The sequence below is a fragment of the Xiphophorus couchianus genome, chromosome 3 (assembly GCF_001444195.1).
Source record: "Xiphophorus couchianus chromosome 3, X_couchianus-1.0, whole genome shotgun sequence".
NCBI lineage: Eukaryota > Metazoa > Chordata > Actinopteri > Cyprinodontiformes > Poeciliidae > Xiphophorus > Xiphophorus couchianus.
In genome coordinates, this window is record NC_040230.1 from 12,413,605 (window position 1) to 12,440,508 (window position 26,904).

The 26,904-nt window shown below is 38.3% G+C and overlaps 2 protein-coding genes and 1 long non-coding RNA gene across 7 annotated transcripts in view; 2 read left to right on the plus strand and 1 right to left on the minus strand.

Annotated features, from left to right (window-relative positions):
* The window catches only part of LOC114142264 (uncharacterized), a 40,273-nt gene extending 30,258 nt beyond the window's left edge, over positions 1–10,015 (plus strand). For 2 of the 3 annotated variants that reach the window (XR_003594980.1, XR_003594978.1), the window contains exons 5-7: positions 1,905–2,044; positions 6,220–6,278; positions 9,899–10,015. This is a non-coding gene — a long non-coding RNA (uncharacterized LOC114142264). Of the gene's footprint in view, positions 1–1,904; positions 2,045–2,276; positions 2,599–6,219; positions 6,279–9,898 lie in introns of those variants that run through there. The other variant, XR_003594979.1, reaches the window with a different exon arrangement.
* On the minus strand, positions 34–13,971 carry usp5 (ubiquitin specific peptidase 5 (isopeptidase T)). 2 transcript variants are annotated; one of them, XM_028013438.1, is made up of 20 exons: positions 13,712–13,971; positions 13,060–13,188; positions 12,910–12,976; positions 11,837–11,964; positions 11,208–11,353; positions 9,904–10,088; positions 9,041–9,135; positions 7,760–7,953; positions 7,482–7,553; positions 6,647–6,734; positions 6,418–6,543; positions 6,111–6,264; positions 5,049–5,211; positions 4,883–4,971; positions 4,160–4,288; positions 3,255–3,398; positions 3,023–3,165; positions 1,936–2,086; positions 1,749–1,833; positions 34–863 (listed from the first exon to the last, which is right to left on the minus strand). In XM_028013438.1, exons 1-20 carry the CDS (start codon positions 13,817–13,819, stop codon positions 770–772), a joined length of 2,490 nt encoding a protein of 829 aa, XP_027869239.1. In that variant the 5' UTR covers positions 13,820–13,971; the 3' UTR covers positions 34–769. The 2 variants fall into 2 exon arrangements, with proteins under 2 accessions (XP_027869239.1, XP_027869238.1); XM_028013437.1 differs by having other exon boundaries at positions 4,103–4,288.
* Positions 13,917–26,548, plus strand: p3h3 (prolyl 3-hydroxylase 3). 2 transcript variants are annotated; one of them, XM_028013439.1, is made up of 17 exons: positions 13,917–14,006; positions 15,224–15,570; positions 16,103–16,287; positions 17,196–17,348; positions 17,858–18,050; positions 18,894–19,025; positions 19,106–19,248; positions 20,546–20,635; positions 20,714–20,766; positions 20,834–20,913; positions 20,989–21,116; positions 22,145–22,240; positions 22,330–22,480; positions 23,539–23,656; positions 24,321–24,396; positions 24,494–24,634; positions 25,910–26,548. In XM_028013439.1, the coding sequence occupies exons 1-17, from the start codon at positions 13,939–13,941 to the stop codon at positions 26,087–26,089; spliced, it is 2,334 nt and encodes a 777-aa protein (XP_027869240.1). In that variant the 5' UTR covers positions 13,917–13,938; the 3' UTR covers positions 26,090–26,548. The 2 variants fall into 2 exon arrangements, with proteins under 2 accessions (XP_027869240.1, XP_027869241.1); XM_028013440.1 differs by lacking the exon at positions 13,917–14,006 and having other exon boundaries at positions 14,641–15,350; positions 15,422–15,570; positions 25,910–26,343.
* The last annotated feature ends 356 nt before the right edge of the window (positions 26,549–26,904 follow it).

Here is a 26,904-nt window from a genome sequence, read left to right on the forward strand (position 1 = left end):
AATCCAAGAAATGAGCTGAAACACACGGAAAAGCAAGGTTGACAGAGAGAAATCTTTATTTTTCACAGCAGAAGTAACAAAGCATTTGTTTTCAAAATAAAACACAAGTCACCCAAGTATCACCCTCACCGGACGCTTATGAGAAACATGTTGATTTATCGGTTTTACCGTTTTTGTTATTTTTTTATTATGAGTGTTTTTAGCACTTAAACAGGTAGAGGACGTTGAGTCTAACTAAAGTGGTGCAATGTTCCAGTCAAACAAGAAACAAAGGCCTGAAAGCGTCACATGTCAGTGAATACGGGCAGTGACTACTGATGGCAGTGGAAATCAATAGTCGGGACAGATGAGCAGTTGCGTAAACATATCAATCATGAGCACAGCGTCCGAGTCGGGCGCATGTTTGGGGCGTTTGTTCAAGTTTTCCGAACGCGGTGGATATTTTGTCTGGGTAAAACCCGAATGCTGCGCTTTAACTAGTCTCGATTAGCTCTGGCTTTGACTCAGAGTTGCTCTGGTGAGTTTATCCTCCATCAGGCCTGCGGTTTGTTATCAGTGGCTACAGACAGACAGCAACTCCCCCATCCCACCCCCAACAATACTTATCTGTACATTTGCACCAATTTATTAAAGTGTGTTTATAAGCAATCTGAGGGACTTATTTATTTACATGTTTGTCAGTTGTGAAGCGTGCCAGAGCGTTTTTAAGAGCTTGCTGTTGTGGGTTTTGTTGGCGTCGTATTCTCCTGGAGTGAAACGCTGGTCCGCCTCAGTCGGCCACTCTGCGGTAGAAGTAAAGGTAGCCCAGGTCTTTGGGAGGTTTCTCTGAAGCACAAACCTTCTGATCGTTAAAGATGACCCATCTGTGGAAAAATAAATACATACAGAGTCATACAACAATCTGTTTAATCACTCAGTGAATCATTTTGGAAAGTAAAATACCAGCTGAGGCTTTTCAAAGTACGTGAAATCGCAAATGGAAACAGTGGAGGCGAATGAAAAAGAAATATATATATTTAAATCTTGATGAGGAAGAATCTCTGAGGACTCATTTTTTATGTGAACTATGATGCCATCTACTGTGCAAACTTAAAATTTACATGATCTCAAGGTTTACCAGGACTGTTTACTCTGAGGAAATTAAATATTTACAGAACAACAAGCTCGGCTTCTCAAACTATTTGAATATAAAGAAGTAGTTTATTTTATAAAAAAAATAAAACTTAAATGAAATACGAGAAGTGTGTAGTTTTGATAAGTTTTTAATATCAGTAGAAAGATAATTGATAGATTTTTTTGTTTTAAATATTGCCAGACTGATGGGTGAACTATCCTGTTTTAAAACAGTTTTCACTCCACATCATCGTTTTTATGTTTTTTTTTAAGCAGTGAAACTGTTGGCAACTTACTCAACTAGCTGTTGCTAGGTAACCACAGAATTAATGAGTTGCTAGGTAACCATAGAGTGAGCGAGTCGGTTAAAGCCACCAACCTTACTGAGCTCATTGTTAGAGGTTGAGCAGATAAAGCCTTTCTTTTGCCTACATCCACCAAACTGGAGATAAAAGGTGTTTTTTTATGTTATTATATTTTTTGTTTTCTTCTGAATTATTTTATTTTTTTCTGTTCTAAATAAAGATTTCATTTAGTCACTGGTCTCCACCAAACGAGTTTATTACAACCTGACACTTAAACTTAGTCTTATTAAAGAACCTTTGAAAGTTAGTAATATTTAGACATAAACTTACTGTTGGTCCTTCTTGATGTGGCAGACATAGTGTCCACACATCGTGCTCGTCCCCATGTGACTGATGAATGCAAACAACTCGTACTCTAAAAAGGAGGAAAACCTTTATGCTTCATCATTAAATAAACAAAGCTAACCTGTAACTTTTCTTCTACAGGTAATTCTGACCGCCAGTCTCATTTACTCACTTCCTGGTCCGTCTCTGACGCGAGGTCCGGGTGGAGGATCCCTCCCACCCTCGCTCTCTGCAGCCGAGCGCCCGGCTTCGGACACCTCCATGGAGTCCAGGTCGTCTAGGTGAGAGAAGATCCAGTCCACCGCACGCTCCAGCACGTTACTCTATCACAGAGATCAATGCAACTTATTACAAAATTGATCAAATCAACTAAAAAGACAAGCTTTTATTGAGTATCTTGAATGTAAATATGAAGATGTTTTTCTAAAACAGAAAAACTGCTTTATGGATCTGCAGACCAATGACTGAAACGTAAATATAAAACCCTGATGGATCCTCCTTGGTTTTTCACAGTAAACTGCAGACCTTCCATCATTCCTCATGCTTTAAAATCGACATGACTCGTCCTTCACCACACATTTCTGGCCAAGTTCTCTCTTTTCGTTTTTCTCAGCATTTTGTCTTACTTGAAAATGGCTTCTTCAGAGTCATCCTCAGTGACTTTGCCTTAGCAAACGATCAATGAATCACTTCCTCATCAGATTCTTAAAGTTTTTGCCACTTAACTTTTAAGCAAAATGTTAAGGTTATGGGTAACACTTTATTTGACAGGTTGTGGATAAGACTGTCATCACACCTGTCATAAACACGAGTACGTCTTCATGAATATTTGTGACTGTTGTCATAAAGTGTCATTCAGTAAATCGTGACACTTTTAATACAAAGTTGACATTATTCAAAATGTCTTTGTTATGACAACTTGACATTAACCAAGAAATCATGATCTGACAAAAATGTTATAAAAGTGTTACTGATCATTAAACTTTAGCTTTAATAACATAAAGCTACATCATTTTTAAAGTTTAATCAGTAATACCTTTATTACTGATTAAAAAAGTCGAAATAAAAACAAAATACATCCAGAAAGCCTGGAGCTGTTTCTCAGGAGAACATCATCATCCCAAGAAAGTGAAATTGAAAGTTGTTAGATCAGGTTTTCCGTAATAAAACTGGGAAAACACGCCAGCATAATCAGACAGATTTTCCAAATGTAAACAAGTTGCCAATTTCCTCTTCTAAACGGACGTTGTGATACTAACCGTTGCTCTGAGCGCTTTGGTTGCCTGATCTCGACTGAAGCCCATGGAGACGATCGTTGCCAGATGTTCCTCAGAGAGGCTCTCTGTGGGAGTGGTTCCAGGTCCAGAACTACTGCCTGGCAACACAAGCGGAGCCGAAAAGTCTGCAGACAACCAGGAGACGGAAACACGAACAGATTGGATAAAGAGCCCACTTGGAACGCTGCCTGGAAAATTCCCAGTTTCTACACACCAGGATCGTCCATGTGGCTCATGATCCAGTTCATGGCAGCATCAATTCCAGTATTCCCAGTGTAGTAGACTGCTTTCCTGCAGGCTTCCAGTGGAAATCCCATTTCACATAACTGGGACACAGTGGAGTCATCGAGGACTGGAGCTGGGATAAAGTTGACAGGAAACCGTTGAATTATTTTATGATTATCTAGTTTCTATTTTTCTGAACTAAAAAACTGAATCTTACCAATTTTATAGCCTAATTTCTAGTGAAAATATACTAATAAACTTGAACGCACATTTTCAGCAGGATGTAGCAGCTTGTTTTAAAAATGTAATTCCTTTATATGAATTAATAAAAAATTTACATAAAATGTTATTTTGTCATTTTTTATGTGCTTTTCCTGTATGCTTTGTGAAGCACTTTGTGATTTTATCTGTTAAAGGTGCCAAGGAAATAAAACTTTACAAGATATTTTTCCGCAGTAATTTTTCAATATTGTGGAAATATTTACTTAAAACAAACATTTTGCTGATAATTTACCTGTAAGTTAGTTTTGTCTTATTCCAAGTATAATAAGATTTTTGCACTAGAAACTAGACAAAAAAATACTTAGTAAGATTTTGTGTTTTTGAAGTTCAAGTTACTTGGTAAAAGAAAAATGACATACAAATAAAATTAAAAACAGGTAAAAAAAACAAAGACATTTCCTTTTTAAAGAAATTATTTAAAAATTGTGAACTAAAAAGGCAACGGACGGACTCATGAAAACAGAAAAGGAAGAAAAAGAAAAAGAAGGAAAACAAGTGAGGACAAAAAAGTGGCAGGAGAAGAAGAAAAGGAGCAGAAATGACAGACAGACTGACACAGCAGCGGGGAGTAGAGCGAGTCGTCGTCCTCGTTGCCATGCGAACCCAGGATACCTTTGACCTCCACATCTGGGGTCATGAGTGGGGGCGGGGCCACCTCAGGTAGAAGCTCCTCCCCCGGCTGCTGGCCGGTGGCACGCAGGCCGCTCAGGTCCAGGGTGTCCGGAACGTCGATGCTCACATCTGTCCAGAGAAATTCACTTCATTTCTACCACAAATATAGATTATTATAATATAGACTATTTTTTAATGGTGCGCATAAAGGAACCATGAAGATATGTTAAATGAAAGCTAGTAAGGGGGAAGAATAAAATGCTACCAAATAAATTACAAGACTGAAAATCCCCTTCAGATTTTCATCTTCAAAACTAGAAGTTACATATAATCGTATCAAATTAAGGATCTATGAATATTTTACCAGAACTGATGTCTGATTCATCTACATGATCATGTTCCTATGACGCTGTTTTTCCAGTGTCAGAGTCCCTAAACTCTGCATTTCCTGTAAGCACCGAGGGCAGAAAGTGTAATCAAACTTTAAGGATGTTGTGACTGCAAAAATAATTGCACAACATCCATTTCCAATCAGTAAATACTGCTGAAGAGAACGAAACTGGAACAAGTAGGAGTTGCTCAGAAAAGTTAAGCATTCACCAAACTTTATATTGAGGCTTTTTGTTTGTCTGAAACTTTCCAAACTAATCAAAATGTTCGTTCTTGATTAAAGATGAGGACTTACTCAGTTTCACACAAACAGCAAACAGCGTCTTTGCTCACCCAGTTTCTTAGGCACCCAGTCAAGGCCAAAGGTGAACTTCTTAATCTGTATAACCAGGTGATCGGGGAAAGAGGCAAACCGAGTTGTTCTGACAAATGAGATGACACAGATAAGTTCTTCTAGTTCATCTGAGTTGAGTTTTGTGCAGGCTGTTTAGTTTCCTACTTGGTAGCAGAGGTTTTTGCTTGCACAGCTGAGCTCCAGAAGTCTGTCAGCATCTCTGGTTCGCTGAGCGCCGCCATACAAGCCGAGAAGGGGATTTGTGCTCGCACTGTCGGCGCTGATGAGTCCCCCTCCTCACGGCGGCGCTCTGCCTCCTTAAGCTCCTCTGGAAACCAGAGGAAAAACAAACAAAAAAAAAAAATTAAAACATAAATGAAGTTTCTAAGTTAGCTTTATAAGATAAAGGACTGGATGTATCATTATGCAAGTTACATATCAATTAATGAGTTAATTTAAAGTTAATTGAAAATTGTGGTTTTCTAACATTAATAAACATATTTGACATATTTATAAAATATAACAGGAACTTCTTGAGTTGCTGAATAGACAAATAAAAGATTAGAAGAACATGTGAAACACTTTATCCCTCACAAACAGAAGGACATTCATACCAAATTAACGTCTGTGGTTGCTTTTGAAGTTGAAACTTTGTTCCAATAAGTGAATTAACTCACTACAGAACCCACAATCAACCTCGCTTACTGACATGTTACAGATTTTTTGCTTTATGTTCTCGCTTTTCTGACATCACATCCTCGCCATCGTAGTCCATCAGTAATTTTTAAATTAGAAGTTGACTCTGCTGGATGAGTGCTATTATGGTTAAACTTAACTCAAAAATCTTGTCGGGTGCTTACATTTCAAAATAGAACCTCATAAATTGCATCTTGTAACGAAGACCGGACTTTGGACCGTTTCTCTTTACTTTTCTGTAAAGCCCCGCCGCCATCTTGACTCCTGTATTAACGACTCCGCTTAAGTAATAGCCGCGGCGCCCTCTGCTGCACGACGGCCAAACTACAGCACTACAAGCAGCTCTAACCGGACGATATTAGTTAATTGACTGGAAATAATTTTAATCTAATGAACCATTAATGGACAGTTAATCATAAGTAGATTAATTGTTTGTACTCCTAATTTGAACATCTGACTCTACATATGGATGTGATGAATGCATTTAAAACTAAAGATAAAGAACAACATGGAGGTCTATCAGCACCTCACCTGTGTTAGCAGCCTGGTCCATGGGAACGGGCAGCTGTACTATGTAATCTACCCGCTGTGTGTACTTGGCTTTTTGTGACTGCTGACAAACTATCTTCTCCTCCACCAGAAACCTAAAGGCTTCAGATGGGTTGGGCCCAGAGCGACAGTTCCTCTATGAAAGAAAAGGTGGGTTAATTTAATAAGGAAGCTGAGGACTAACGAGTGTTTACACACCTGATGGTCAAACTAAAGTTGGGTCAAAACCGTCTAAACAGGGATGGTGTGAATGCACACTCTGGGAAGAAAACTGAGAGAGCAGCTTTACCTCCACCATGTTAATGAAGTGCAATAAAAACTCCTGAGCATCCTGTTGTCGATTAGTAGAAAACTCTGGGTGGCCCCGCCCAACAAGTGCTTTAAACATCCGCGGTGCTATCCCAACCTGGTCGCCCTGCAGAAAAAACACAAACAGAATTTAAATTGGACTGCTTTAGATGTTAAATATGTTTATGTATAATTCCCAAAATGAGCATTGTAAGACTATGTCTTCTCACTCTGGGTTCAGATGCACCAATTTCATCTCCGGGATCTGGAGCAGGTTTGGAGTATTCTCCCGACAACAGGCCGTAACCGAGCTTGGCTCTGAAAAAACAAACAAAACAGACATCAGTGCATCCAAAATGTGTCATAAAGGAGATTCAAAAAGGCTTATTTTACTTTATTTAACCAGAATAAAAAAAACCACTGAGATTTTAAATATCTTTTTCAATAGAGCCCTGGCCAAGAGAAAGCAACAAATACAGTAGCAGTGACGCATTCCTGGACTTTTCAACTTGAAGTTTGTGATCCTAAATAGCAATATTAATTCATTAATCTATTGCAATTAATTCTTTCCAGATTCAATATTTGGGAAACCCTGTGAATCGATTGAATTAATTTATTTTTGATTGTTTTACCAGACTGAAGATGGAAATTAGCATCTTGCTAAATTGTATGTATTTATGACAATATTGTACATTCATTAATATACACTGTCCCATTTAAATAAAATCAATTAAATTTTTACGTATTTAAATCAATATTGAATCTAATAGAAATAGAATCATGACCCAAACAATAAAAATGTTATTGTTGACTTCTTAGTATTACCCAATCCTAATCCTAAAGGAGAATTTCAAAGGTGAGAATAATAACTTTGCAGAAAAACAAAAACGGATTGTTTTAAAGTGAACTATCCACACCAAAGCTGTTACGTTTCTGTTTAGTTGATTTCAAAGTCTATGAAAACATGTATCTGATACACAGATTGTAGATTCTGGAAAAGTCGTATTGTGTCTAAGATTTTAGATAATTTATGGAGATATCAGAGTCAGTTTTGAAAATACTCACACTTGAGTTTTGAAGTCCTGGGTTGGGTCACTTGGTGCTTCATCAATGATCTTATCAATGTTTGAAACGTATCTGTAAGGAATAAATATAAAAGAATAAATAAATTAATTAATTGGATCTTGATTAGTTTAAAACAATATAAACCAGGCTGAATTATTTGATCCTTATAGTTTCATTAAAGTGATAATTGCATGTCAGTCTACAAAACCATTGAGTACTTAGAAAGACTGGTTAACTGAGATTATAAAAGCAGGAAAAAAAAAGATGGCATTACTGACGTGCTCTGGAAGTCAGGGACGGTGAAGAGCACTTGCATGACGGAGTTGAGGTAGCAGCTGTTTCCCAGGTTCTTCATACCCGTCACACCGGGTCCAAACAGGGGCTTCAGGGTCGTCCCCGACTCCTGGATGACCTCCCACTCCCCCACTCGCTGGTTTACAGCAATTTCCAACTCGGTCATTGTCCGCTCAGTCTGAAAAGAGAGAGTTCAGAGGTGAAAACCAACACTGGGTGAATCCGGCTGTACGAAGGTAACAGAGTGTGAACCAAGAACTTTTTAAATCTCAACACTAAGAGCTACAACACTTCTCCTGCAGCCTGTCTGTGCAGCATCATTAGGCAAATGCATAAATATATCATAAAAACAACATTACAGCACGCAGTGAGAGGTATGGAGATCTGAGCCGTCGACTTTAGTGCAATCTGTGGTTTGCATTGGAGAAGCAGCTGGCAAAGAAATTAAAAGCAGCAGGGATTCACAAAACATACAGGTGTCGAGAAAAAAGGCCTAATGAAGATATGTTGCTGCTTTAATAGATTATATGCTTCTACTATTAGACAAATGTGATATGAAACATGCATAAATTTAATGTGTAATGCCCAAACAAGATACTACTACAGTACATGCCTGTCAGACTTGAGAGCAACACAAACTGTTTTTATTTTCTGAGTGTGCAAGTACATTGTGGAGACCAAAAATGTGCAACATGTTGAGTGTGCACAATTTTGGACACTCAATATAATAAAATCATCCAAATGGACAAAATATAATTGATTTCATATTCTAGATAAAATAATCTATAATCTGACTAGAACTGCTACATCTAACGATTATTTTAGTAATCAATTATTCTGATTAATCGAGTAATCGGATAAAAAAAAAAATCAGCATATTGTGCAAATTTTTCCATGAATCTGCAGCTAAAGAAATACTTTAACAAATACTTTAACATGTGAAAAGTTCAGTCCTTTCTGCTCGACTTATCAGTACAGTGCAGGGCTAATTTATTGATTATTGTTTTGGATTAATCAATTAATAAATGATACCAAAAGTTGCTTAATAGTAATTTTATTTTTTCTTACAGAATTTGAACTCTGTAAAAAAAAAAAATTATGCCACAGTTCTGATTAGAACATATTAACAAAGGTGTTTTTTATTTCTTAAATGAAAAATGTATATATTTTTGTACAGTTTTGGCTTAACTGAAATAAGACATAAGAATGAGAAGATCTGTTGGTCGTACAACTCGTTCTTCTGGAGTCGACTGTTACAAGCGTACCTTCTCCATGGTCATCATGTTGATGCCGAAGTGAGCTAGATGCTCCGGTAACTTGGAGTCCAGCACCATGTCGTCTTCATCGTATGAATACACATCTGGACAAACGGAACAGGGATGATGACTGAGAACGATGACATACAGACAGAGGCTAAACAAGAGCTGAAATGCTGACAGAACTGATCAATAGAGTTTTATCCATGACTAAATCCATTTTCAGAATCAGTGACATTTGGAAATAGAGAAAAAAATAAATAAATAATCGAAGGGAACCCAGTTACTTAGTGGAGGTCAGGGGACAGAAATTATATTTTCCACAACTAAATTATTTTAGTCATCAATTATTCTGAAAATTAATTGATAAGATTTGTTTTAAATGGGCACTTTCTGCCCATTTTTATACAATATCATGAAACAAGTCTTTAATAAAAATATTATAAATACATAAAAAATGCAAATAAATAATTCATTTTATTGCCTAGAGTGCTATATTGTAGCTTTCCTTTAGTGCATGTTTGATCATTTGCAGCAAAGGAATAATCTGCATCTAAAATAATTTTAACAACAACATATTCAAAGAAGAAACAAATATCTCCACCTGTTCTACAAGTTATTATTATAGATGATAATGTAGAGGCCTGAACACTCGAGCAAATTTAAAACAGGTCTGTTAGATACGAGTCACTGGAAAACAGAGGGTGACCTACAGAAAGCAGATTAATGAAAATATATCTCTAGAAGAATTATTATCATTATTCCTAGGCTGGTTTATACATTTATAAACTTACAAAGCAACAGCGCCTCCAGAATACAGATAAATCTATAACCTTTACTACTGACAGCTCATGATTGTGTCCTCAGCTTACCAGCACCATCAGGAGTGATTGTGCCCAGTTTGACAGCCAGCGGGTATCCGGTCTCCTGGAAATGGAGGAGGGCGTGGTTGTTGCCCCCGGAGCCGTCGAAGTACCTACGACCGCACAGCACTTTGCCGTCTGTGAGGTTCATCCAGATGTTCTCCTGCAGGTCACACACCTCACACCGCCAGCCACTGCGGAGGCGGAAAGAAGATTAAAACCTCACATATCAAAGCTCTGACACTCACTGGGGGAAAAAACCCAGTGAGTGTCATAGAGTCCATGTTCTCTGAACTCTATTATTACAGAGACAACTAACGTCCTGCAGGCTGAATGTAAAAGGACCTCAGAGTTTCCCCAGAAAACCTGACAAACCCGCTGGTAGAGGCGCTAGGTGTTTTAGAATTAAAAATGTTTAAAGTTGACAGAAAATTTGAAAACATCACTAGGTAACGATGTTACTAGAAGACAGATATTAACAATACCTAAACACCAGCTATAAAATCTTAAAAAAGACAAACATAAAAAAATTCAGTTAAGATTAATATCAACGTTTGATAACACTTTGTTTGAAGAGGTGTGCATAAGACTGATGTGACACTGTCATAAACATGAAGGGAGTTTTTATGAACGTTTGTGACTGTTGACATGAAGTGTCATTTATTAATTACTGCTCTGACTAGTTCTTCTTTCTGCACATTGTCTTTTTTTTTGAGTCTATATACTCCAATTAACAATCGATTACTAAATTAGATGACCATTATTTCAATATTTGATTCATCCAATTAATCCTACTCATCCAACATCCTACTCTGAAAATCTGGACTCAGAACCGGTCTCAAACAATAGATTTCTAACAACCAAAGTTGTTGTAATGATGCAACCCTTTTGCTAACAACTATATTTTCTGAAGACAAAGTTTTTTTAAGCACAATATCTACCAAGTGAACCGACCGGCACCTCTTTTTCTACTTGAAAAGTATTAAAAAGATTTACTCCACAGGATGAGTGAGAATTAGTTTCTAATTTATGATTTCAAACATTGAGCAACGATCTTAAATAATAAAGCTGCTGCTAATATGATCAATCTTTAAGATAAGTTAAAATATATTCCGTTTCCTGTTAGTTAAGTTTACATTTTCTCAGATCAGAACTGTGTTATAAGGGTATAAGACGATTAGCTGTCACTTGGTTCTTTAGCGTGTGAACGTGTTGAAGTGCAACTGTGTTAGACAAGGTTTTATTTGAATAATCTAAAAACTCTCTTAAGTAGCAGATTTCTTAAAAACACATTGATTAGTTAAATAAACCACCTGGGAGGGATCTTGACTCCGTTGTCCAGCTGTTTAAGGTTAGCGGCATGCTTCGACTCCTGTCTCACCTCTCCATCCCACTGTTGAACTTGTAAGGTGTGAGACACCGAGTCTGCTGCCATGATACCCGACATAGACAGAGACACCTGGAAACACAGCAGAGGAAGCACGAAATGTTAGAATAATGTCTCAGTTACTTGGAACTACAAGGTTTAAACGGATCTGGTATGAAAATGTAAGGTAACACTCAAGTTACCGAGTGAGAGTAAATGAATAATACACAGATAAAAATGAAAATTAAATTCTACAATTTTAATCCAGAACCTCTTGCAAACCAGAGTACAGGCTCAGACTATTTACTCTACAAACAAAAATAAAGAACAGAAATTTTGGAGAGGTATTAGTTGATAAAAGTCCAGGAGTTCCCAATGAACCATATAGCACCATGTGTACAATCTGAAATGTTCTTATTTTTTTTTGCCTAGAGCCAAAAAATTAATATCTAATGAATAATGAGTCAATGCTCCTATTGCAAGAGAATAAAACCTCGAAACTTGTAATGTGTAAGATCAGAGGAGCTTTGTAGCTGCTGGATGTAATCCTTAATACAATTTTTTTTAAAAAGTTACCCGCTCTCTAACAACATCCGGCATTGTGCCAAGGTCCTCTGAGGTCACTTCCTGTCTGTCAGGTAAAATGACCACCTTTACGTCCTCCTCGTAAAGCTCCTGCTCCACATCAAAACCTCCTTCAATCCCTGGAAGAAATTAGAAACAATAATGATGCCAACATGTGATGTAGACATGAAATGTCCCTCCATGGTCCTCCGAGGTTTTCTCTCTCTACTCCAGGTTCTGAGTTCTGGTGAAGACAGGAAGTAGACGCCTATTGGGTTGTCCACTGACCCTCACTGCTGTTCTTTTAAAACTTTTAATAACATATCTAGCTAGTCAACAAGTGGTGACAGATGAGTCTAGAAAAACCATATTAAAACACTTATTCCTGCATACAGCAGATGTCATGTTTTATGTGATGCAAAAGGCCAACACTAACAAAACTCACTGGAAACAAAGCCAATGTTAGAGTGATGTGCCAATATTGACTGAATTTTATTGTTTTAAAAAAAGCAGAAACACAAAGAGCAGAGTGCAATTAAGTATCAAGAAAAACTCATCAGGGGAACACAACAGGAAAACATGAAATCACACCAGAAATATGTTACATGCTACATTAAGAGATATAGCTTTTCTTCCTGACATTCTTTTGATTTAAATGCCATAGAATCATTTGAAGTTTAATTCAATAATGCATGCAAAATACATTCATGTGCACATATATCGAGCTACAAATGTGAAAAAGTTTGGTGAAGTAGCATTTTGCAGCTCTGGTTCATCGCCTGTAAGAGCAACCAAGAAAGATCCTTTCCCAACTGGGAGAAAAGTGACCAAAATTAGAAATGGAAAGAAAAAAAACAAAGCAAAAAGAACCCACCTTCTCACAAGCAACAGGAGTCTTGAAGAAACTTTGCATTTTTTCCTCCTTTATGTTCAAACCACAATAAACTGACACAAATACCAAAATTGTGACTTTGTGTGGCCATGTGCCAGCTTTCTTTCAGAAAATTGTCTTAGCTCCAACTCATCTCTTACAGATTTTTGACAAGTTGTGCAAACGTTTCATCCCTACCCTCAGGAAAACTCACCTATAGCCAGTCTAGTGGGCTTTTTCTTAGGTGGGTGTCCTGAGCCAGAGTTGTTTTCATCCTCCTTCTGTGAACAAAATAAATGTTTATTATCATTTGCAAACGAGTAACTGACAGACAGTTTATATTATATTACACATTAAAGTCTACCTTAGCCTTTCTAGTCCGGGTAATGTGCAGGTAAGCCCTCTGACCAGTCCGAGCATGATGTCTGCCCACGTACTGACTGCCAAAACCCAGAAAAGTGTTCATGCACACGTATATGCCTCCTTCACTCTCCTGTAAAGAGAAAACATGCACCAAAAGTCAGACAAATACGAATAACTCATAACATCAAGTCATAACACAAGAAATTAAAGCTGGAGCACATCTGTAGCTCTTGATGACAAAGCATCCGTTGCTCTAGCTCCTGTCAACCTGCTAAGCGTCACTACTTAGCAGCTTTTGTTACAATTCCAGCACAAAATGAGATAAGAAAACAGTGGTTAAAGTATGCGACAAGTTTATATTAAATCAAAGCTGATTCAAAGTCGTAGCTATTAAAAAAAGTTTACTTGTTTTCTACTTTGCTCATTAAAACACTGAGCTACACGGCTAGCGCTGCTAACTTTCCATTACAGAGCATTACTAGCTTAGCATCAAGCTAGCCTGCTAGTTAGCCACAAGAAAATCTAGCTCAAAGTAGGAAACCTCTGGTATTTCTTTCTTGTCACGGTGCAGCAAATGATATGAATACATTTGGAAAACTAACACTCTTGTTCTGGCTAGTGGAGGCAGTGCTTCACAAAAGGAAAAGGCTCACCGGTGACGAAAATGACAGGGCGCATTCGTCTTTGTGGACACGGTCCCCAGGCTTTGGGACGCGAATTGTGGACAAAACTGACATCAAAACCTCTCCAACGTCCGCCATGGTGAAATGTCTCGCTCTGCTTTTCAGTGGGACGGTTGCTGTCCTGAGTTTGGACACCTAGTCGGTTGTTTACCTGGTTCTAAAGGGCGCCTGTTGTCTCTCCTATGCGTTTGGTCTGAATGAATCAGGAGCCGATGCCTGGTGTTGAGGAAAGGAAGGCCGAACGAGAGAAGAGCCAGCGTTTACCGTAATACACAGAATAAAGACACCCACTGTTATTTATGTAAACTTCACACAGATTGTATGAAGATTAAATTAAATTAATAGAAATTATTAAAATTTGTGTGACAAATTCCTGCAAAGGAAAACGTTATTTTTTATGACAAGCTAGATATCTGGAAAACCTTTAGACCAAATATGCTTTTACTATAACTTTCTAACTTTGCTATGGATTGATGAGACTTTGACATAGAATTTGTTGTATTTTATTTTCTATTTAATGATTTCCATCTCAGATTTTAAAGAATTCAATAGGTTGGTGAACTCTAATTTGGATTATTCAGAGCTATTTACAAAACAATGCATAACAACAGTTTAAAACTGGACATCTTGTAATTTTTTATTTTAATAAAAGAATCATTATGGAGCTACTTTCTTCTATTCTCTACAAAAATAGGTCCGAATTATATTTATATATGTGAAAAACGCAGTTTGTAATATATGATTCTTATATTAAACTGTAAACGGTCAAAATCAAAATGACATGATTTTTTTAAAAAGCCCTTCAGGGGTGTCAAACTTCAGTCCTCAAGGGCCGGCCGGTGTCCTGCAGTTTTTAAATGTGCCACAGGTACAAAACGCTGAAATGAAATGGCTTAATTAGCTCCTTCTTGAGTAGATCAGTTCTCCAGAGCATTAATGACCTAATTATTATAGTCAGGTGTGGTGCAGCAGAGGCACTTCTACAAGTTTCAGAGCCGTGGCCCTCCAGGACTGGACCTGTGCCTTAGACTGTTTTGTTTATGCTTTTTATTTTTTTATTTTTATTTTTTGCTTTTGATATCTAGACCACTTTAAGGAATTTTTTTTAAAAAAGAGAGAGATCCAGCCGAGCCGATACTGAATATTTGCCTTGTCGGTGAAATTCCAACAGGCTGTTGACTTTGAGATGCAGTGTCGCACTTGCTTTCTTTTTTACGGTAGTAGAAGTTAAGTTAAAGAAAATCGCGCCCTCTGGTGGCGAATTACAACAGTTGCAGTTTCAAACGCTGTCTAAATTAAAACATGCTCTGTCCCTTTAATAAGATCAAAACAAACCAGCAAACTTACTTTGCTTTGATTTATACACACATCTTTCGGATTTGATGAAGTAATCAAAAAGATGTGAAGAACTTGTAGCATACAATGATGAGGTTTCGTTTTCTCACTCTGGCTGATTTTTTTCTGGATGGTCTTTATCTGCAGACACTCCTCCTCTTCCTCTCCTGTTGCTGCGGTGGGATCTGCTTTTCGGACCATGGCGCTGCGCTCTGAACATTTCACTGTATACGTGGCGTTGTGTTTTCTTCTTGTAGCATTATCTACCCTCACTGTAAGAGCTTCCGGAGGCAGCGGATCTAAAGTTTTGTCTCTTTTGCAGCCGTATGACTTTTTGTATTACAGCGGGGTCCGCGCTTATTACGGAGAGGAGTGGACAAAGGCTGCAGAGCTGCTGGAGAAATCCATCCAGACCAAGGAGGCTCTGCTGAGAGCCCGCAGACAGTGTCATGATGACTGTGTGGCATCTGGGACCGAGGCTTTCAACAAACTAGGTAAGTTTATAGGTAATAACTATATTCTGGTGAAGATATTTATGAATCAGTAGTCTAAATTAACAATAAATATCAGATCGCTCAGCTTAACTTCACCTCAGTCAATTTAGAGGCTGGTTGAGTTTATTAAAGTACAGTGGTTTGCATAGAGATTCATAAACGTTTTCAGGTTATCATGCTACAACTACAAACTGCAATGCATTTTGTTGAGATTTATGCAACAAAGACAACTCAAAACCGCCTAAGGACAGTCGGACTTTACAGTCAGCTGAATTTAGGTTTCAACTAAGGATGCACCGATCCACTTTTTTCACTTCCGATACAGATACCCAAGGTTTAGGATTGGCTGATACCGATCCGATACAGAAAACCTGCGCTGAATTAAGTTAAAAATGTCGTTTTTTTTAAACACAGACTTAAATGTACCAAATTACAAATGTATTTGATAGCCCTGCACCAGTATTGCACACTTAAGCAGGTATATACATATATGGCTGGATGTGAGATGTGTTTGTGTTTTCTGTGTTGTCAGACTCAGAGAAGGGCAGCATGTGGGACCTCTGGGCTCTGGACTGGATTCAGCAAAAAGCCGAGTGTCTGAGGTTCTGTATCGGACGCTCTGTCGTCCCTACGGGACAGCTTCCTGTTTCTAGTGACATCGAATATGAATTCAACACTCGCAATCCCTACAACTTCCTACAAGTCACTTACTACAAGGTAAGATGCACTTTATGCTACAAAGGAGTATTAAAGGGTCTGATAAAAAAAAATTCTGACTTTAATCTTCTGAGATCAAAAGTCAGATATTTTTTCTTTTTCTAGTGATCCTACTCATCTTCTGTACAATTGCATATTAGGGTCACTGTAAATACAAAGAAAAAGGTACATTTTTGTAGTCACGTAGTAAATTTTCGCCAAAAAAAATCTGAAATTTCTTTCCTAATTTCACAAATTGTCTAGGGGAAACAATGACATTTTCTGAGTTTCAAAAGTCAAAAATTTGCTTAAAAAACTCAGAAATCTCAGAAATTTTCTATGAAAAATGTGGAAATTTCAGTTTCTAAAGTCGAAAGGTTTTGACTTTTGGAAATTTTCTGAGTTTCAAAAGTTGAAAAGTTGCAAGAAAAAACTCTGAACATTGGAGATAAATAAAAAAAAACATGAAGATTTCTGAGTTTCAAAAGTTGAAAAATCCATCCATCCATCCATTTTCTTACACCCTTGTCTAGTTGAAAAGTCAACTTTTGAAACTCAGAAGTTTTTCTTGAAATTTTCTGAGATTAATCTAAGAAATTCTGAGTTTCTTCTTGTACATTTTTGACTTGTGGACCTCAGAAATTTCTACATTTGTTTCTAGAAAATTTCAGAGATTATTCTCAAGTTTTTGGCATAAATTTTCTCCTTTTTTTCTGTCTACATTGAACCAAATACGTTGCCAAACACTCGTACTGTGCATCCTCAGAGCTCTGGTTAATAAACATTACTATTTTTACTCCCGTTGACTCTCCAGTTAATATTCTGTGATGTTTAATTGAAATTAGCTTCTAGGCTGTTAACTGTGTTGTGTTTTCTGGAAACATGCCAGTGTTTGTCTGACATCCTCTCCTCCTCCTCCTCCACACCAGTTAGAGAAGTTGAAAAAGGCGGCGTCTGCAGCTCACACGTATTTTGTGGCCAACCCGAGTCACCTGGAGATGAGGAACAACATTGAGAAGTACAGGCGGATGGAGGGAGTGACGGAGGACGACTTCCATGACAGAGAGGCTGAGAAACATTGGGTAAGATGAGAAAAACGGTCTGTTTATCAGCAGTGAGTCTGAATGGATGCAGTGATGAGGCACAGCGTCCTCCAGAAATATTTGAACACCTTGAAATTTATATTTGGTTTTAGTAAAACCTCAAAAATTTATGTTTTTGTGTTATAGAAAAACAGAAAGTGGTGATAAGTCTTTCATTGTGAAGTGGAAAAATATGTGCTTTCAAAAGTATTTGATTGCCTTGGATTCTACTTAGTGTTATTATAATAAAGAAAACTGAATGCAAATGCACACTTTTTATATTTTTCCTTCCAGTTAGGCACCAATCTATGTTTCTTGACGACTTTAATAAACTTTGAACCTCAAAATCTTTAATAAAAACAGTAAAGTTTTAGGTTGTGATGTGATAAACTGTAAAAAGAAGAAAACACTGCAGTAAAGTTGAGGACTAAAAATATACACCACTACTGTTCCTGAAGTTGTTTCATCTAAGCTCCCAGTTTTAGTGCGGCCGCATTGTTTTCCCTCAGGTTCTGTATGATGCAGCCCTGCAGCACGAAGCGTCGTCCGACTGGCTGCAGGCGGCGGAGAAATGGAGAGCGTGTGTGAATGAAACTCTGTGGCGGACAGACGAGTGCAGGGTGCAGTGTGAGGTTTCACCACAGCCGCTGCCTGAGGACCGGGGAGTGGACGGGGTGGACGGCGCGTTCGAAAAGGCTGCAGGTGGGAAAAGTTACACAACAGGATGAGATATTCTCATGCCACAGGAGCGAGGAAAACTTTGTTCTGGAGTATTGTTTAGTATATTTTCTCAATGCTTTTAATCTCTTTATGCAGTTTGGTTGAATTTAAATATGTCAGGTAAAACTAATAGGATGAGATGATAAATACTCATCTCATCACTTGTAATTTGTTAATTTGATTTTATTTGTTTTTCTTTCTGCAAAGATTACAAACTTGGAGGATAAACAAATTTTTGATTTCTTTAGGTTTCCCCCAGGTTTTTTTTATATTTTAAAGTGGTCTTAATCAGGTTTCCTATAAGTTTTCAGAATATCTTTCAAAAGATTTTTTTCTTTTTATTTTGTCTGTTGTTCAACTTAGTTTCAGTTCAATATATGATGATTTAAACAGAAATCAGATTCTTATTACCACTAAACTCTGACCTGTCAATCAGCCAGGGCCGGATTTACAAGGATGAGGGGCCCCGGGCTGCAGCCTGTTTTGGTTCCCTATTCACTAAGAAAAATTTATTTTACTAATGTAAATTATAGAACATTAATCCTTTACATCAGTAGGTGTGAACGGATGCATGACAGATTTAACACATCTTCTTGGCAATGACTCCTTATTGTTTCCAAAAAATTACTATACCGTCATAAGTTTTAATAGTAATATTAATATAGCTCACATATTATTTCTGCCAAACATTAACATTCATTTAAAAAATCAATATATACATAAAAGCCTGTCTGGCCCAGCAATCAGGAGTAAAAACATAAACGTGCTGCAATGACCAGTGTTGTTTATGACACATATGGACGTTCGTTTGTCTCGTCTGTCCAGCTCTGTCCCTGTCCTTCCTCTCATGCCGGCAGTCCTGCGTGACTCAGGTCGCCACACGACCCGGACGGATTTCTGCACAGGAGGACTTCTTACCCACTCAGCTTGAGCATCTGCACATTGCACAGTTTAAATGTGAGGCTTTGCTCGGAAAACAATAATAATGTTTTAATTATTGTTCCATTATTTATGGTTGATTTTTGTTTCTTCAACAGCTGGTGATGTGAGTGCAGCGCTGCAGACACTTCGCTCCTTTCTGCTGTTTTACCCCTCTGACAAGGACTCCTTAGACAACCTGCAGCTCTACTATGAGACACTAGGGGGCGATGCTAAGTCACACGGCATCCAACCTGCTCAGGTAAAACTCTAGAGGTCGCTCATTGGCAGAGAATCTAAATCTGAATGTTCTCATATTTCAACCACAAACTTTAATGGATTTTATTTGGACTTAATGTGAAACACCAGCACCAACCAATACATAGCTATAAATGAATTGGTATTATAAGGAATAGTAAATCTGCACTGATATGCTGTATTGTAACTAGTCTGTTTTTTTGCAATTTTCAATACACATGCACATTCTGAACTTTTTAGAAAAGTGATCCGACTCAGTTGCACATCCTTCGGATTGCAGGTCCAAAATAACTGCTGTTATAGTCTTGTACAATATATTATTATTATGAATGAAATCTTATTTTATATATAATATTTTACACTTTAAGAACTTTTTTTGTGTGAACCTTTACACCTGATGCTGCTGTTACACCTGAGTTTCTCCTTTACGAGACAATAAAGGATGTTTTTATTATATTCTGTTATATTATATTATAAATAGAAGCATGAATTTGTCTTCAGGCCTTCATACGTTGGTTCCTTTTGATGGAATTTAGTGCAACTAAATGCCTTCAGATCATCTAATAATTAAATAGAGTCCACCAGTTTGTCATTTAATCTCCATATGAATGGCGGTTTAAATTTATTAGTGAACATTAGTGAACAAAAGGCATCATGAAGACACCATAGATGTGTGGAAGAAGCTGCTCTGGTCAGAAAATGCTGGGCGATGCATGCAAAATGTTTTGTACAGCAGGAAACAGGGTGGAGGCAGCATCATGCTGAACAGAGGCCAATCCTAGAAGAAAACCTGCAGAATCAGAGCATATACATGTGCTACAATGGTCTAGTTAAAGTCCAGACCTAAATATAGTAAATACAAATGCATGTCACAACAGATTTCTAATTTTAAAAAGGTTTGAAAACTATAAAGTACATTGAATAACAAGACAAAATGTGAAAAGGTTAAAGAAATATGACCCTGGACAGGGTTGTTTTGTGTTATTGTTATTTTCCACTGATGGGAAAATGAAGGAAAACATAAATCAGAGTTTAGTCGTGCAATCTCCCTCTAAATATTTTAAGTTCAATTTTCTTTTGTAAAAATGGGATAACATGTATTTATTTAGAGCACTTTATGTGTAAATATATTATAGACAGGTGGCTAATCTCCATCTCTAGTCTGACTGGCTGGTTGATGTCACAGTGATAAAAACCACAAAATGACACTGCAGAATAAGAAATGCATAAAATCTACACATCATTTCAATAACATTCATCCAAACAGTAACGTTTGACTGAAAGTTTGTGTTTTCATTCAGGAAATTGCCAGATACATCAACCAGTCGTTGCAGGAGAAGAGCCTGTTGTATTTCGGTGTGGAGAATCTGAACCTTACTTTCACGGACCCGGTAAGCGCTGACGCCAAGAGCAGCGACTGAACGCCGTAAATGTCTGTTTGCTCAGTTTATTCATCATCCTGTTTGCAGGATCTCTGGACTCCAGAGGATGTTGTGCCTGAGTCTCTCAGAGAAAACTGGAGGTGCGTCAAATTGAGGCAAAATTCACCTGAAATGTAAGGTTGACTCAGTGTGTTTTATTCCTTACAGAGCAGAAAAACAGACGATAAATGAGAAAATAAAGGAAGGAGATCAGCCAGAAGAAGTGGACGACAGCGGGTTTTATGCAGGCAAGAAAATCGCTCCATAGTTTCATAATTTAGCTTTTCTTCTGTCTCATCTTTTACTGTTGTTGGTCTCAACAGGGGGTCTGGTTCCACAGGTGGGAGTGACCATAGCCATGGACGATGATGCTCTAAACGGGACGAATCGGGTCGTTCTGGACGGAGTCATGACTGAGAAAGAGTGTGATAAAATACTGCAGCTGGCAACTGTAGGTTCCAAAAATAAAACTCAACTCTCCCTCCAACACAGAGGCTTTTGTAGGGGTGCACCGATTTCCTTAACTTTGGGAGATCGGTGATCGGCCCATTTTTACATGTGAAGCCGATCTTATCCATCCATTTTATCCACCTTGGAAAAGGTCTAGAAACCAACCACTGCCCTCTTCTGCTCTCCTGTTAGGAAGGTTTGACTTACAGACCGGCTCACCAGGTCGTATCTCCAAGTTTGCAGTAAACAATAGTCGCCCCATTGTTGCAAATTCACCAACTTCTTTGCTATAATTAGCAACATTTCAGACAAACAAATGTAAAAATTGGCCAAAATTGTGATAGACAGGTCAGGCTTTTTAAATAATCGGTTATCGGCAAGGGGCTAAAAAACTGCAATCGGTGCACTGCTAATTGTTTGTCTAGTTTTTAGTCAAACGTTTTTAGTACACATCAATTAAGATTATACTAACTTAAAAGTATCGTATAAAGGCTTGTTTTAAGTAAATAATTCCTTGACATTGATGAAAAAGTTGTAGTTCTATTGAAAGACAAACTTACTTAAATGTCCCCTTGTTATAAATGAAATAATCAGCCGGTGGGGCGCGCTGTGGTGGGGCAGGGGGTTAGCGCTAACCCCCTGCCCCACCACAGCGCGCCCCACGTTTGGAGGCCTCAGTCCTCGACGCGGACGTCGTGGGTTCGACTCCCGGTCCCGGCGACCTTTGCCGCATGTCCTCCCCCCTCTCCTCGCCCTCTTTCCTGTCTGCCTACTGTCACAAAAAATACGAGCCACTAGCACCGCAAAAACTCTTCAGAGAAAAAAGAAATAACCAGCTGATGGAACTGGAATTTTTTTTTATCAATATGAAGGAATTATTTACTTAAAACAAGATTTCATATCTTGCTTTTAGTTAATGTTAAGTTAGTTTTGTCTTAATTCATGTGTCCAAATATATTTGCAATAGAAACTAGACAAACAATAGTTGGTGAGATTGGTTGTTTTTACAGTGTACGTTGTGTTTTTTAGGTCGCGGCGTCTCTTGGCGATGGTTACAGAGGACGGCGGTCCCCGCACACTCCTCATGAGACGTTCGAGGGTCTCACTGTCCTCAGGGCTGTGAAGGTGGGTGGAAATCAGAGGATGAGAGCAGCAATAGGAGAGGTTTTTGTTGGGGTGAAATCTCTGAAGTCCTCTTGCTGTCTGTGTCCCAGCTGTCTCAGGAAGGACTGGTGGACCAGTCAGACACCAGACTGCTACATGAGCTGGGTGAGAGAGTGAGAACCCTGCTGCACTCCTACTTCAGGAGTCCCTCAGGGCTTTTCATCTCCTTCACACACCTGGTGTGTCGCAGTGCCGCTACGGGTAATAACAATCCCTCTTTATTCTGTCCTGGATCAGAGAAAGTTTCATTTCGACACGGTGATTTTATAGTTGTATCATATTTCTGAGTGTTCATATTTCCCAAAAGTCTCAGACATTTTTTTGTTTTTTTGATACGACATTAGTGAACAAGCATCAGATAATCATGCAGATGGAGGAAAACACCTGCTAAATCGGGGACAGAAATATGGAGAAGTTTAAAGGGAATCTATTGTGAAAAATTCACATTTTGTGTATTTTTATACGTCCAGTTGGCTTTTGAAAACACTTCAAGCTCTTAAAAACAACATCCAGTCTTTATTTGGAAATTAGTTAATGTGTTGTTGGTGTCTGAAAAATTAACCCTTTTGCAAACTTCCAAATTAAGTAACAAACAACGAGCTCTGAGCTGTTACCTAGCAACCCCAGCCGAGCCCAGCCCGTCGCCTAGCAACCGAAGCAGAGCTCCAGCACGTTTAAAAACACTTTGTGTCATTTTTCCTCCTCTTTATCATCATACATGTGCTTCATGTTGGTGTGTTGCATGAAATTCTAGCAAATTAAATTTAAGTTTGGGACGTAGTTTAAAAGATAAAATTGATTGAATGCAGCAAAGCAAAGCACAGGACATTTCATTATTAAATGTGCAACAGAGCTTGGCTTTTCAAGTCTTTCTTTACTCTATAACTGTGTGATATTACAAAATAATCTATGTTATTGTTGAATATTACAGTATGGATATCAGTTATAGAAGTGATATAGTCATATTGTCCTCTCTTTTGCTTATTTTTAATTATTGAAACACTCTTTAGGGTCAAGGGTCATCTGGGTCAGGTGTGCAAATATGCCAGCTGGAAATCTTTGAGCTCATTTTAATTTATCACTCAATTTATTGATTTATTGATTTATGTGCTTATTGCTCATTGCAATAGATCTGCAGATAACTTAAAAATGCTTGAATCAGCTTTTGAGCCAATACTTTGGACCGGATCAGGACAGCTTGCAGTTTCCATCACCACACTGGTTCTGACACGTGATTCTGTTTGTCTGTTTCCTTCCAGGTGAGCAGGAGGGCAGGATGGATTTGTCTCACCCGGTCCATGTCGATAACTGTCTTCTTGAGCCGGAAACCAAACAGTGTTGGAGGGAACCGCCTGCCTTCATACACAGAGACCTCAGGTACAAGAAAACCTGAGGTCCATTAGTCATCAGTGTTTATTTCATTTGCTCCATTTCGGCCATTATTTACTCTGAATCATGATGCTTTGATTTAATGCCGCCTTGTTCCAAATGTGTACAAAAGAGAAAGCAAATATAACTTAAACGGAAGTGAGATTTTCAAATAATCAGAGTCAGGAAAGATGCATTTTAGTTAAAGGTGTTAATTTATGGAAAAATCAAAATTTATTTCTGCATTTTAAAAGAAAACTGAAAATCATTATGATGAAGGGATTTGGCATCGAATAAACTGATAGTTTGTTTTGTATTTCTAATAGTTTTCTGAGTTGAATAGCTAAGTTTGTCTTCATGTAAATATTATAAGTTTATTCTTCTTTCTCCTCCTTTTCATTCGGGATTTCTTTTAGTTGTTACCTGAACTACTTATATTTATTGAGTGAATTGGAATAAAACTCAAAATAAAGGGATAAAATGAAAGGAATCCATGTACTTATATAACTTTTTTCAGTCTTCTGCAGCATGTAGAAGGTGATTATAGGAAAGTTGTCTTTAAGCAAACTGTCACTGCATTACCAAACTGTCTAAAATCAATACGTTACATCCTATAAAATATAATAAAGTCCTTTTTATATGTGTGAAAATGAGGAACATTTTTACCCAACAGCGCCATTCTCTACTTGAACGATAACTTTGACGGAGGAGAGTTGTTCTTCACTAAGCGAGACGCCAAAACAGTAACAGTGAGTCACTTTGATAAACTGAAATATGCAGATTATTGATCATTTTTTAACGCTAATAATGAATGTTGGATTTCTTTGCCCTCATTCTTGTCTGCAGGCTCGAGTTAAGCCGAGCTGTGGTCGACTGGTGGGCTTTTCGTCCGGGCCGGTGAACCCCCACGGCGTGACGGCCGTGACCCGGGGTCGGCGCTGCGCTCTGGCCCTCTGGTTCACCAAGGAGAAGCTCTACAGGGACATGGTGAGCGCTGAGGTCCGACCCGGCCTCCTCCCCACTTATGTCACACCTGCGGCTGCGCTCACTGATGTCGTGACTCTGGTGTTGGATAATCGGAGCGGCTCGAACACAATGCAAATCTGCTGCTGGTTTTGCATGACGATGGCCATTTACTGAGCCTGTTCAGCGGCCCGGTCGGTGCGGTCTCATCGTGTGCACGCTTGGCAAAGATTAACCATTTAGGACTCGGCGTTTCACCTCTTTACTCCGCATTTAGTGATTTTACTCAAACATGGGAGGAAAAAAAACCAGGTTCAGGCCTTGAAACCCGCTGAGCCATTCCACGTCTTGTCAGGTTAAAACCATGAACTTTAATATGTTTTATGGAGATTTTATCTAATAAGCCGACACAACGTACCGTAGGGAAGGAAAAATTGTGAAATTCCCTTTTCTAATTAAGATCTGAAAAGTGTGGCCTGCATTTTTATTCAGCCTCATGAGTCAACACTTTTCACTGCAATCCTTTAATTTAGAGTTTTTATTAAAATTAGAAGTTAAATACAATGTACATCCAAACTTTACACGGTTTCAAATGTCCTACAGAAAATAACATTCAGAAATTTCAGAAGTTTTGTTCATGCAGTTTGGAACAAGAATTTAAGTTATTCCAAAGTAAAGCAAATATTTATTTTAACTTGTTAATGTGAGTGAAAATAATAGAGTAATGTGTGCTCTTTAAATAGATGAGAGCAGATTTTATTTTTGCATATTGTGAAATAATTATTATTTGGTTTAAATTGCAGCGTTAAGTTAAAACTCACAATTCAAGATTGATGAATTATCAGAACTTAAAAAACAATTTCAGACATTTGTTTCTTGTCAAATCAAATTCATGAACTTTATTTTCTGAGTTTCTGAATTAAAACCAAAACAGTTTCCCTGTTGGGTTGAATTTTCAAGTTATACCACCTTCAAATGTTTTACAGTGTACAACATAGTAAAAATACTCCTAAATGTTTTTTGGGGGTTTTTTTTTCAAAAAAGTTACTAAAGTAAATTTACCTCAACTCTGGTTCCATCACAAAAATCCCAAGATAATACATTGATTTCACTGAAGTGTTTGGTGTATAAAAGGTTTTTAAGTTCAGTTTCATCAACGTCACACAAAATATCAACAGGAATGAATTTAAAAACAAGAAACAAACGCTTTGTTTTTGCACAACTCCTTCAGAATTTGCTTTCCAAATCAGCTTCCATCAGGAAATCAGCATTTTGATATATTTTGCATCCCTGCTCCAGGAGCGAGAGGAAGCAGAGGCCTTGTGGGCCGCCGACGGACAGAGCGCGTTGAAGAAGGACGAGGAGGAGGAGGAGGAGAAGGAGGGCAGCGCCACCGCGGGCCGCAACGCCCGGAGCCACGCGCCCAAAGAACGGAGCAGAGGGAGAAACACGGTGACGGGCCGCAAGGACGAGCTGTGACAGTCAGAAGAGACGCTCAAGACTGAAACTGGAATTTATTTTCATCTCTCAGTTTCCACTCAAGCATCTCACTCTGTTTGTGTTTCGTTTTTTAATCCTGTGTCTAATTTGTGCTTTATTTATGCTGTAAGTGATGGAGAGCTGCCTCTGTGATGTCAGTCTGTATTATTGCTCCAGATGCTTTTCTGACAAATCACTGGATTTGAAAATGGAAAGAATATAATGTGCATTAAATGTGACTGTTTACCAGCGAAGCACGAGTGCCACATACCAAATGCATGCAAGAGGAAAGAGGATTATAGACGGAGAGAGAGGTTAGAAACGGTGGCAAAGTAAGGCCAGGCTGCAAGATCTGCTCAGCGATTTACTTCCGCCGGTTTTATTCTGCTCTGAATTTGAGGAAAATGATAAAGTTCGACTGACATGAGCCTGACGCACAACACTCTGCTACCAAAAAAACCCCAAAACAACAGGAGAGAAATGTTGGGTAGAGAGAGAGAGGTGAGCGAGGTTAAAAAAAAAAAGGATAGAAATAGAGAGATTACTGTTAATCCCTTATAAATGAGTGCATTTGTTTATGAAGATTAAAAAGTCTCCCATTTAGAATATGGATTATTAATCCAAGGAGAGAGCACTTAATCATACACACCCAGTGGTGTGACAGCCGGCCGGCCTCCCACTGCAGCCTCACCATTCCCATTACAACCAGTGTCTCTTTGCAGCCCCCTCCCTTTACTGCCAGGTCCATATTAACACTCTGTGCTGTAATCTGACACAAATTCGGGTCGAATTTGTGTAATGTAGTTTTAACCCTT